The following is a 13,753-nucleotide window of genomic DNA, read 5'->3' as shown; positions in this document are numbered from 1 at the left end:
AAAGACTACATGGGGAAAGTGCTTGTATTTACTGCTGTCCAACACTTGCTGATGCAGACATAGTTTTGAACTACTTTTAAACATGTATATTTAATTATCTGAATGAAGATTTTTCAGTTAAGCACATGATCAGATGATTTTTAAAAACCTTTCTGCAATGGAAAAACCGTATAGGCATCTCAACAGAACTAGTGGGAAATGTATGGCTTTGCTCTGCTTTTACTGGTTTTAAAAGAACAAAAAGCAATAGCAAGGCAGGATTAATTGAAAAGCGCTACTACCTTAACATTTTGAAACACAGATTTCCCACCTTGAAGGGAAATCAGGGATGTGCTTTTGCCTTTTCTAAAGAAATCCATAGAAAACCGACGCGAGAAGTCTCTGTGCAGACACACACTAGAACAGCCCCTCGGCAAATTGAGTTCTCCGGCACGACGTGCCCTGAAATTGATGTTCGGCCACCCGGGAGCTGGAGCTGCCCCTTCCCGGCCCGGCTCTGCCGCGGAGCCGCCGCTCGCTCCCGCAGGGCCCGGGACGAGAACGCGCAGAGCCCGGGACGGGAACGCGCAAAACCCGGGACGGGAACGCGCAGAGCACGGGACGGGAACGCGCAGAGCCCGGGACGAGAACGTGCAGAGCCCGGGACGGGAACGCGCGGAGGCGCCGCCCCCTGGCGGTCACTGCCAGGGCCGCCGCCGCGCCCGGTGTCTGTCGGTCCTTTGTCCGTCCTGTGTCCGTCCTTCGTCCAGGGGCAGAGCGAGGCCGTGGTTCATAGAGCGAGCACCCCGCCAGCTCACCCTTTACACGGACCAGCCAGGGCAGGTGGCAGGAAGGCAGTGGCAAGCAGGCTGTAAAGCATCAGTTCTCTGGAGCCACAGCTGCATTAGCCATTAGTTTGCTCTCAAATCAGCTGCCTCACTCATCTGCACTTCCATCTTCCACAGTCCATGAGATGGTATCATCTGAGAATAGGGTGTCTTAACTACAGGCTCCTCAATCATCCTCAAAGCATATTCCCATATTCCCAAGGGTGCGAGTTTGGTGGGGAGAAGTTAAAAACTCTGCCACTCTGTAGCAAGATGGGAAAAAAACTAAGAGTTGTACTGGCAACCTCACTATTTTATAATTTTACACCTGCCGAAGAGCTGCCTTTTCAATTGTGTATTGTTTAAATGTAACATTTGTTTCTTTTAAAAGATAATATTTAAATAAGGGTATGTTTTCATAACTTAATGAGAAGAGATAATTTACCTGATTTATGGTTTCTTCAAATGCTTTTATATAATGATTAAGTTCTCTGTCCATTTTAGCATATTCTAACATGACTTTTTCCATATTGTTGATATCTTCTTCATCATCTGCAAAATAAAATATGCGGAACATGGGTCATCAATTGTATTCTTTTCAGGCAGCATATTTTCTTTAGAAATTATTTACAAATATTCATGCTGTGAATATCTAGCGCATTTGTAAGTCTCAGCAGGTGTTTTGAAGCTACTCAAAAATATACTTTTTTTTCCTCATTTTGCAACTGTAATCTTTGACATTTCTTGGGTAACTTGAACAAACAGCTTAGTCAGAAAGACACTTCCCTGGTTTCATGTGAACAAGAGAGGGTATGTGTAATTTCATCTACCAACACCTAGTCATTAGGCAATCAGGATATTTTCTGCAAAAGTTATACTTCATGACTCATCACATTGCCTCAGAAATAGTAAGAAGAAACTTAAATGCCCTTTCAGTACAGTATAGTTCACAGCTATAATTAGACCCCTTATCCCCAATAAACACAGCTACAGGAAAATCAAAACAAAGCCAGCATTTTATAACACAGGAAATAATGGTAGAATGGATTATCACTGGTGACTCAAGCAGTAAAATTCTAATTACATGGGGAAATCAATTAACACAGGTCAGGTGATTAGTAATTCATATCCACTTTTATTCTCCCCTGCATTCCTCTTAATTCCACTCCTTTCATCTCTGACTACATCTCTGCTTTCCTACTCTAACGCTGCTGTGCATCTGCTTAGATAAGGACCCTCTATAGACGCTACAAAGCTGAAGAGCCACAGCTGTATATTCCTGACACAGCTGCATGTACCACACCAAACGCTGCCAACTGCGGGAGGACAGCCAGCCACAAGCCCTGAATCCATGCAGGAAATCAGGAAGTTAGGAAAGCTCTGCTTCCACTTCTGCTACTCCCATTTATTCCTACCCTGCAGTTTCCAGGTATAGAGAAAGCAGCTGGAAGCAGCTAGACTCTGTGAAAGAGCCCCAAAGACTGCCATGAAACATTAGGGGTTGTCATTTGATGGAGCATTCTTTAAAAGCACTTCAGTAGCCAATCTGTGCTGCTACTTTTAGGAAGAAAACTCTAGTACAGCTTTTTTAATTCCTTTCTTTTGTGAAGAAAGGAAAATATCTTCTGATCTGGCAAGCTGGCACATTGCTTAAGTTGCTAACTATATTATTATGTTAGAACACAAAAATCTGTCTCTGCAGAAAGCTGACACAATTATATAGGGCCATCAGTTTGGGAGCAAAATCTAAAACACATCCCTCAGAGACAGAAACATCACACCATATCGAAACAGTGATGGATCAAGGAGACAAAGGAAAAGTGCTAAGATATATTTACACAAAAGAAGTTACATAATGAGCTATGCTATTTTGTGAACATGGCAATTACAGTCATGATGTTTCCCTTAATTAGGCTTGGTATGTATCCATTTTTCATTAAGTAGATGAATGGATACTGCAGACAGAATCTTGGCATTCCTGCAACTTTCTTCTGAATAATCAGCATCTCCCTCTCCCCTTTCCCTTCCCTCCCACCCCGTTTCCATGTCCTATCTGGTAACTATGATCATACAATTTTTCCTTCCTGCTAGGAAGCATATGAAGTGCCTCCTTCAAGGCTGACACAAAGGACACTCCATGAATCACAGGAAAGGTTTGTGTAGCAAATAACTGTCATTCTCCTCCCATGGCCAAAATGAATCATATCCACAACATAAAGAAACTACAGTAGCCTAAATATTTTAAAAATTTTTAGGGGAAAAGAAGTGCATTGTTAAATATTAAAAGAGCTGTACAAATGCTGTCTTTCCTAGTAGTTAAAAAATAACTTTAGGTGAAGAGTAATAATGTTGCATGCAACTTGAGAGATGCACTAAAATAAAGCCCAAAGCCATGGAACACAGCTCACAAGAGGGACATTATCTCCAAACACATTCTGCTCTACATTCTTCCTGTACTGACCGTTCCACCCATCCACCAGCCTGCTTTAAGTCTCAATACTGTTCACTGCTGTTTCCCTGTTGCTACTCTTTCACACACGTTACGTATCCTGGAAATTCCTGAAAACATCACTAAGACACAATCATATCCTGCCCTTGGAGGCACTATGGATATACATCTGAAGGACTGTGTACAGGTCAGTTGCTGTCCATACCCTATTTCTGCTTATTGACAAATACTGCAGTCCATTTTCTGTCAGAAGTTCAACCCATAGGGTGCTGAGAGCTAAGAGGAGATCTCCTATGTTGTTCCCAGCCACTTACCTCCCCATCTCTTAAACAACATTTAAAAGAAAACTTACATTACAAGCTATTCTATTTGCCTTTTAAAAACTCTCACTGTTCTACATTACAGACAGAATAACCTGCTGTGCAAGGCTCCTCTGCTTTCCCTTCCCGTGAAGAGCCAAGAGCATTTCTGCCCCTCCCTAGTAGGGAGCAAATGCAGGGCAGAGCTTGGGTGCACATGATAAGAAACTGTGGGTGTGGGGGTGTAAAGTTTTCCAGCTCACCAAGGCAGGGATCCCAGCACCTTCAAGCTTTCTTTACAACAGACACCACTGTAGACTAATCAGAACACACCAGTTGACCCGACCTTACTAAGGAACAAGAAATTAGAAAAGACTTTTCTCTCCTCAACACCATCCCACAACTCATTGTCACAAATCCCACCAACCACTGGTTTAACAGCACTATAGTATAAAAAATAATTAAAATCTAATCATTACATCAGGCTTTTGAAAGATTCAAAAGGCACTGTCTGTTATTCACTCTGCAAGCCCTGCTGCTGCTTTTGTTTCATACGTGAGGGTGACAGTGGAGATCCGTGGTAAAGAGATTCAAGGAACTGCCTCTCTTCCAGCAGACCATGAGCACACTGACTGCTGAACAGCCTCCAGCCAGACTCCAGCTACAAAGCCAGACAACTCTCCAAAGTGCTCAAACCTTGCACTCTGCAGGCCAACAGCCTAGCTTAACACCAAAATCAAACACTTTGCAAGTGCTGGATGAGTCCCCTTCTGTTATCTAATCAAAAGTTATCCTAATCTTATTTCTAATTCATATCTAAGGAATGCATTCCAAACTCTCTGCATATGATTTTAGCTACTGCCACAAAATACCATTGAAGTGCATATTGTAGTCTCCTTGTTATCTAGGCTAAATATGTTGAGTTTACTAAGCATTTCTTCACAAGTCATTTCCCTCACCACTCAGAGATTACACATTTTGCAATATTACATTTTTTACTCACAGAAAGCCCAGTTCAAGGCCACAATTTCATTTTCAAAGGCCCATGTGCATCATGTTAAAATCAGCTGCCTGAATATTCAGTTTGCAATTGTGAATTCCAGCTCGCACGACTTTATGATCTCTTATTATAATGGAAACAGGGATATTAGTCTGAAAAGTTTCCCTAAATACTAAAGAACAAAATTGCATAAAGTCGCTAGCAAGGGTTCAGTTTCTCACTTCTGAAGAGACCAATCACACTTAGGTGCCATAATGTTGATTTAAACCATAATCAGTCGGGACTAAGTTATGTATCACGAACCCACAACATTAAAACAGAAGTTGCAACAACAGAATACAGCCAAGTCAGCACTTATTTAATATATTCTATATTAGCACTCATTTCTAAAATTTATCCAAAACTTGCATTTCTGCTAACATCTGAGTTCATATTTCCTTTAGTTTCCTGTATACATCCACAAGTTAGCAAAATTTCTAAAGCTTTTTCACAAATACCTCTTCCTGTGCAAAAGTTACCACATCAGTATTTGTTATTTAGGGTATTACAGCTGTCCTGCAGTACACACCAATCTAAATAAGCATTCACTTCTACTGCAGACTATCTTAAACACAAAATAGTCTGGAATACCATGAAATTACAGGAAGACTCCAAACTTAGAAATGCAAATGTACTTAAAATGAATGCTTAAGCACAGACAATGTGGATTAAAATGAATACATACATACTTTCATATCTTTATAGTATTGGCTAACAAAAGTCAAAATTTCAATTTCAAGAAAGCAGGACATGTCAGTTCTACCTCTGGCACTACATAGTAGTTTGTTTTGAAATTCAAGGATGGTTTTCCTATGATTCAAGGAAGAAGAGGAATGGTATACCATTGCCCAGAAATTTTGACAGTAGATTTCAGACTTTTAAAACACTCATAACACAAACACCCATGGCTCAACCTTGAGCCATTAGCAACAGTGGTAGTAGCAGTTGTCTTCATATGCCCCAGCAGCAGATAAAATATACACTTTGCCAGCAGGTTTCAAGTTACTGCTGACAGCAGAGGAACACAAACTCTCTGACTCCCTGATTTAGTTCCATCTTTTTGGGGAAAAATACACTCTAAATTCAAGATAAAGCTAAGTATTTTTGCAGTCATTTTTAGTCCTTTATTTACAGATCCAAAAGTGTTAAGACTACCCTCTGTGCCCCCAGTTCTGGTCTACTCAAAACTGTTGATATTTCAAGTTGGACAGTAGATCTTGAAAAAACTGTCAACCAACCCACACTCTTTAACATCAGATTGGCAACACACTTGGAGAAGACAGTAGTGATGCTCAGCTGTGAGAGACCTATGTAGGATATGTAGGAGAGCACTGTCTCATTTCCCCTCCTCTGTCCAAACAAGGAGTGAAGCTTGCCACAGAACTCCAGACTATACAGACCAAGAGGAACTTAAGCAGGAGATTGATTCCTTCTGCAGCACTGAGAGTACATCATCACTTTTTCTCCTGCAGATACATGGACCGCTCCTCAGAAAACGTTCATAAAACAATTATTTCAAAATCTCATTTCCCTGACCTGCAACATACTTTACTTATTAGGCTGCAGAAAAAGCAGAAGGTTAATACAGAAAATCCTAAACTAAAATAAATGAGAAGCCATACAAAGGAACAGCAAAAAACTGGTGAAAATCGAATTCATCTCCTGAATGCAGGTTTCTTCACATAGAGAAGCTGTTGAAAGCAGAATGCCCAAAAAATCTCCATGGAGCTGTCTGGATAGGGCACTAACCACTGCAGTTCGTAAGAGAAGAAAAATTACTGCTGATAAGAGGAGCAACAACCATACAGAGAATGGCAATTGGTGGAGTAAAGGGGAATGTGAAGCAGTAATTGCAAAATTTCCCTCCATGTAATAGTCAGAAGCTACTTACTGCTGAAGTTAGTCATAATGAAACCTCCAAGTTCTCAGAAAATGCCTTTAACGGGGCTTTAGAGTATTTGAAGTATTTCCCTCACTGTCCCTTAACAAAGCCATGCTTTTTGTATAGAAAGTTTTCACATACAGAGTTAGAGATCGAGCGTGCATGGTTTTAGAGACCAATAATTTCACCTAGATACCAGACTCCAGTGAAGGGGAGGTGTGTCTCACTAAATGAAATTATATGAGTGACAGAAAGAGAAACCTACACTAGATGTGTGGGCCAGCTTGAGCAGGGGACTGGGCAAGATGACCCCCAGAGGTCCCTTCCAACCTCAGCCATTCTGGGTTTCCATTACATTCTTCAATATTCAACAACCTCATCTCTAAGCCATTTTTCTGGAGGATGGTCAAAGTGAGTTCAAGTCCTCCCAAGCAAAGAAGGAAGTGGAATGTGAGTCTCCAGTATTCTACCAAAGAAAAAAATCTAAGTAAGAGGAGCAAAATTGAGAGGAATGTGTGGGGCAGGACTAGCAGTACTTGTAAAGGAAAGGCCAGCACAGAGAACAAGAACACAGGTAAAACCAGAACTATCATTTCTGAGTGATTTTTAAAGTTTCATCTTCTTTTCTATTGGGCTTCTGTTAAGAAACTGCAAAATAAACTGCAATACTTGAATTTAGGTCAAGCATTTACCCATACCTGAGTAAGTTTTCTGAGGTTGTTATTTTAGAAAAGAAAGGACTGTGCTTTTCAGTCTGGATTTAAACATTTGCTTTATCTGGCAAGTAATGGGGAAAAAAATCTTCAATAATCCGTTTCTCTCTGCTTAGGTGGTTTTTTTTAAGTCAGTTGAGCCACGAGTGTCTGTAAGATTACAAACTTTGCCTGATGAAAAAACTCTTGTCTTGTATTATAAACCGTTTCCCTGTAGGCTCTGACTGAAATAGGAACAGAGTTAGTGGCCCAGGAGGCTCCTGCCAATCCAATGGAAAAGAAACTCAAGTACATTATATTGTAGAGAATCAGAATTTCAATAGAAACAGACCATGCATGGTCTGAACACCCACCTTGAAACATCTCGATTGCTGAGTGCCCAGTTTGAAACATCTCAGGGGGCCAGTATTTCCAGTGAGTGGGTGTTGCACACATTCAGAAAACAGTCATTTCATAGTGGTACAGGGAAACTGAGTCACTTGGCATCACTAACCACTTTAGAAAATAGCTGTATCATTCTATAATAATCACAACACTTTTCCTCAACCTAAAACTCCCTTAAACTCAATCGCAAGCAGAACAAGGCCAACAGTGCTTTTGAAAGCAACTTCCTTACAGTACTTTTTTTTCTCCAGACTACCAGGGCAAGGCTAAAAAGCTGTAATGATCCCAGTTTAGACATGAGGGCAGTAGCAAAGATCTATCTGACCAGGTATATCGACCATGGTACCCAAACAGACTGCAATGTAAAGAACAGCATTCTCTCTGAACACCAAGTGACACTGTACAAAGCTAGTGAAATAAACAGGGTTCTCACACAGAATTTGATGTAGCAAAACACTCCAACATGTGCTGACTTGCTTTGCTGTATAAAATCCAAACTAAAATATTATTCAACACAAATAAGAGACGGTTTAATTTAGGCTAAGATACACAAGTAATACAAAGACATAAACTAAACTCTCATAGAAGTAAACATACTTCACTATGAAACAGAAAAATAGTTTTATACATATCTACATATTTTTTGCTATTGTAAGCTCTATACTTGATGCCACATGCAGCACCAAGACATGAAGACAAGCAGTATGCACACAATTTTCCCAAGCAAAAATGGCCTTTTTCTTGACTAAACAGTAAGGCCTGTACAATTCCCAGACTATTTCCCACTGTTCAGACAAAAGAGACCAGCACTTGACCAGCATCTCTTTTCTCCTTATTAAATTCCAAGGTCATGGTGAGGTTAATCTTTATTTTACCAATAAATGCCTACTTCATTTTGCAGAAAGACCAATTTAAAGTTAACAAAGACAATATAACTAGTAAGCAGAAGGACTGAAAGGAGGAGAAAGCATTTACAAGATGCAATAGTTTGGAGAAGCAACGCAAGTTCTGCACTGCCATAATTCTGTACCAGTTCCCTGGCATTACTGTGATATCCATCCAGAATTACAGTTCTCTCTTAAGCAAATGGGTAAATCAGCATTCCTCAACACTAGCACAACAGCCCAAGAAGAACAGAAAAACAAGTTATGTTGACAGACAAGCAACAAGAATACACCAAGGCTGAGATTCATATACATTTTCTCTGGCAACAGAGTGAATTTCACAGGTCATTTCTCCAGGCACTCATCCCTGCTGTTCCTCTTATGTTCCTCCTCTGCTGCCCATCAGCCAGGATAATACAGTCTTTCATAGGGTCATACTAGAAATGGGATTAATGAAACAATTCAAATTGAAAATAGCAATCTGTCCTCCAAACAGAAGTACAGGTATTAGAACAGCTGTACCATTACAATTAAGGGAGTAGCAAACTGTAGCAGGGCGGAGATGGGGGGGAGGGGAACTTCTTAAATCAACTCGTTTGCCAAGAAAAAGGTAAAGGAACCCCACCTGTGTATTTTCAAAGTAAGCACAAGGCATATATTATCTTATCAAAGAAATCTGACCGATCTCTCATATAGTAATAAAAAACCTCTCCCGTGTTTTCCTAAATATATATACAATATATATAAAATACAAATGCCTACAAATACACACACACACACACACACACACTCTCACATATCACTCTCATCCCAGTGGATTTTAACATATGATAAAATTAAGGCTGCAAACAACATTTTCGACTAATTTTAATGGGAAAGAATTTTCCTATGACTAACAAAATGCTTCTTGCCTCTGGAAGCATGGAAATGTCTGCACTACACAACAGAGCCTGGTTCAGTGCCCTGAGCTATTGCTGACCTTGCCTTCCTCAGAATGAGAGATGTGAGAGCTGGGAATACTAAAAAATAAGGGGTTTAGTACTCTAATTCTTCTACCCAATTTGTCCTCTCAGAACTTGATAAGGGAACATTGGAATTTGGGAAAAATTTTCTTGAAATATTTTCCCTTACAAGGAACAGCAAAATATTTGTTAAGGCCTTGTAATTGCTACTCTTTGATCTCTCAGAATACTTTGTAAAACTGATATTTAAAATGAAGAATTTTATTTCACGACTTTTAATGAGTCTTTACCATTCTATAAAAGACTCACAGGCTGCTTAATGTATCATTTCCCCTGGAAATGAAGATCTGCAAAGTATTTATTATTCCAACAAGTTCATTTCTAACTTGTTACATCTTTTTAAAGCACAGTTTCATCTGTATTACTCAAGATCTCTACTGGCACATTATGAATTCTACAGAGATAATCCATGCAGCTTTTATTTACAAATCAACTGTAATAATGCTTTCTCTTGCCAAAACCCAATTCTTCTCATATTTTAAATTGCACTGACAGGTGAAAAACAAATATTTTAGTGTGAAGTGCGAGTCTGTCTCTAATAAAAGGCATGATTGTTATGAGCCAGCAGTCAATAATACCATTAGGCTTTTCACAAGAAAAACTTTGCTTCTGTTAATGAACCAATTATATTTCTCATCTTAGAGAAGCACATTCAAAGAGGACCTTCATTAAAGTAAATGTAGACTTAGAATTTCCTCCATTTAGGGGAAAACAGGAAATGGGTTAGAAAGACTTTTCAGAAAAAAAATATCAGTAAGATAGGAAAACAAGCCCTTTTCACCCAAGACCTCCAAAATTCTCAGAAACATTACCTCTCTGGAGGCAGCCTAGCTCAGAGCTAACGAGCCCTCATCAGAGTTTATTTAATCACTGTAATGTTTCAGTAAATGTAGCTGTCTTGGTCCTGGGCTTAAGCTACAGTAGTATCTGAGTCTGATGCAGCTACATCCGAGCTGAAATCTAATTTCAGACTTGTGGCACTACAGGAAACAGGAGCCCCATGGTGCATCAGCAGTGTCCTGGCCGGACACGGTGCCATGACCTGGGACAGAGCAGGGGACAGAGCAGGGGACAGTCATCTTCCAACGTGACTGAGAGCTGTGTTGTGCACAAGTCACACCCTCAGCCCCTCACTGCACACGAGTCAGTCCTGCTGCTGTGCACAAAAAAAAAGTTTTGTTTTTGCACAAAGCAAAGCTGAGCGCCCACCAAAGTGCCACCAAAGCTCAGTGACCTGCCGCTCTCTGCAGGGCACACAAAGCCTCACGAGCAGGTCACAGTGGGCAAGAGCCCTGGTACAAGGGAAAGCAACAGAACACATAGCAAACAGGAAGGTAAGACCAGGATAATCCCCATCACTGTCTTATTTCAGTTCAGTGGTCATAGTTACATTCACACACACAAAAATCCCATAGGATCCAAGCTAAGATTCCACATCCAACTGCATCAGCTTCATGCAGACACAAACGAATACTCATCAAACACTTAAATGTTAACATTACCAACTCAAAATGAAACAGATGGGGGAGGAAAAATGCCAAAATATGTCTGGTTTTTCAATGCCCAGTATTTTGATTAGATGCTTTAAAACTTTTTTTCTCTGAACCCACACAGCCTCCCAATCTAAATTTTGATATTTCTGCTTCTATAACCCTTGCCATTCCTGACTTCAGAATTCATAAAAGGTTATCTGTAGCCCCAGACAGAGCATGACTGCTCTTTTGCTAACCAGCTGGGGCATTGGCTGCACTGCAGCTGAGCAGCAAGCTCAGGGTGGGAAAACAATCTGGTTTTATAAGAAGCTTTTGAGACAAATCTGGCTGGCAGCAACTCCAAAGTTTTGCCCCACTGTGAACAAAGCAGTGAAGTCTCAAAACAGAGCTGACACTGGTCCACATACATAAATGAATAAACAAAAGACAAATCAGATTCATAATATACAGCTGACAATAAAAAGTTCGGCGTTTTAAAATCAGAAACACTGATCTGTAAGCTTCTCAGAAATGTGAAGGTTAGTAAAAATTGATATGAGTATCATCCCCAAAGTTAATTTTTGAGAATGCAGATGCTTCCATGTGCTTTGGGTATTTTCCAGTTTCGGCTGAAGAGAATTGTCAGACAGAACACAGTCAAGGTTAAACTAAAGGAATGTAGAAAACCAGTGTCTCATGCAAGCAAAAGTCAGGTGATGTTCCCCATGAAAATTATCCAATTCAGCATGAATCACATATTGATACAGCACTTAAAGGGCTAACCATGCCACAGTACGAAAGCTAGTGCTTTCAGAGCCCATAATTCCTCAAAATGACCAAAAAAACCCCAAATGACCAAAAAAACCCCAACACAAAAAAAGAAAACAAAAAAACCAACAACCCACATAATCCTCTTACACAGACAAGGCAAAGGCACAGACTGCACACAAACTTTAAGTGTAATGAAAACCAGCACTTCTTTGTGCCTCTAGCAGGCTTCCTTTGCATAAAACCTCTTCTGTGAATTGGCAGATCTCCTCTTTTTGGCATGAATTGCTGGTATGTGGCATTCATTCTGCTGCTTGAATTCTAGTAAGTGACAGAGCAAAATCTTTCCATTGCTGAAATTTCACTTCCCACAAAATTCATACAAAAAATTTGTCCTATTACAAGGAGCTGCTACTTTCTTATCATGTGGAAAATGTGTCTCTGTACAAAAAAAAAAAGCAATGCAAGTCTGTATTGCCTAGGTCTCTTATATACACACAAATATTTATGATTTTGAGAGGAAACAGGAATTTATTTGATGGCTTACAGTACACCACAGATGATAGTCTCTCAGCATGTTTTTTATATAATGCTGTTATCTTTGTCCATAGTAGGAATTAAGGAGCCTTGAGGAGCCTTGTGGCTTCTCAAAGGGTAGTTTAAAAAAAAAACAAAACAGGAATATAAATTGAAACGGAATGTGGAAATGTTCTGTAACCAGATAAGAAGTATAAAGTTGCCTCTGTTTCAACTTAAACAGAACTGGTAAACTATGACATAGCTATCAGTCATTGTGTTATTAAAATAAAATAAATTCAGAACCATAGGACTATGGTTGAGATTTGGCTAACATGCTCTAGTTGAGAGAATTTTCTCTCCTTTATACTGATATGTTTTTGAATTTTGTTCAATTTAAAATCTGTTTTTCTGTTAAAGTGATTGGGCCAAGTCTGTACACAAAATTCTTGATTACCTTGAGACATCAGACCAGACTACACAACTCCAACAACATGGAAAAAATCTAAAAATACAAAGAAAATATAGAATTTGATTGAATGAGCTATGGCATACTTAATTCTCTCAAAAACAGCTGTGAATTAGATCCACACCCACAAGTAATATACTTCAAAAAATGAAGTCTTGTGAAAATGTCACATTAATCTACCCATGCCGTAAATGTCTACTCACCCACTACTTACTAAGATGATTAGTAAGGAAATCACAAGTTAAACTTTATTCATCTGAAGAAAAATAGGAAAGAGGTTGCAAGGTTGATTTAACTCAGAAGATATTATTGTCACTTGACATTTACATGCAATGTATAATTCCATTCCCACTTACAGTCTGGGGAAAGCCTGTTAAAATTACTTCCTTAATGTGTGAACACTTCTTTGAATTGTTCATCTGCCACCTTCTCCTTAAGCCAGCTGGCTCCTTTTGTTAAGTCTTTTTTAATAGGGAAGTTCATTATATGTAATGATATTTAGGGAGCAGTTTGACATTGTCACCTTTTATTTAGTGCTACTGCACATACGTATTTCAGAGCACTCTATATTATCTGTTAATAATGTCAAAAAGGCAAAAAGGTTCACACACACATATGCTGAACAGCTCTAGCATGGGACTAATAGGAATGACCACATCTATCTTCTCATTTTCATCCACATGGACCACTTTTCCTTCCATTTATATGCTAGAATACTCTTCCCTTTTGTAAAAGCTAACACCTTTGTGGCAACCACAGAAGTTGCTTACATGGAAACACTATTAGGACTATTTTGTCATCTAGAGACTGGTCAGCATACTGTCCTGCCTAATCCTATTGCTGTGGCTTTCTTATTTCTTACTTTTCCTTGTCCTTCATTACACGTTTCTTTACCACTTATTCATCTCCCCTTCTATTCCTCCTCATCCAGTTCCCCCATTCCCACTTATTTTTCCTAAGCACTTGCTAGCCAACTTTTTGATTCTTTCTCTATGTGCAAATGCTGTCTTCCCAGTGATCACAATCTTTGGGGGTTGCCTTTCACATTCT

At 39.6% G+C, this 13,753-nt stretch overlaps 1 protein-coding gene across 2 annotated transcripts in view; it reads right to left on the bottom strand.

Annotated features, from left to right (window-relative positions):
- The window catches only part of NSMCE2 (NSE2 SUMO ligase component of SMC5/6 complex), a 125,877-nt gene that overhangs the window by 98,020 nt on the left and 14,104 nt on the right, over positions 1-13,753 (bottom strand). For both annotated transcript variants that reach the window (XM_088179197.1, XM_088179200.1), the window contains exon 3: positions 1,252-1,358. In XM_088179197.1, coding sequence (XP_088035323.1) covers positions 1,252-1,358 — 107 coding nt within the window. The remainder of the gene's footprint in view (positions 1-1,251; positions 1,359-13,753) is intronic.

The sequence above is a fragment of the Sturnus vulgaris genome, chromosome 1 (assembly GCF_052056855.1).
Source record: "Sturnus vulgaris isolate bStuVul1 chromosome 1, bStuVul1.hap1, whole genome shotgun sequence".
Classification (NCBI taxonomy): domain Eukaryota; kingdom Metazoa; phylum Chordata; class Aves; order Passeriformes; family Sturnidae; genus Sturnus; species Sturnus vulgaris.
The sequence above is the reverse complement of the archived record's forward strand: the minus strand, read 5'-3'. Positions and strand labels throughout refer to the sequence as shown.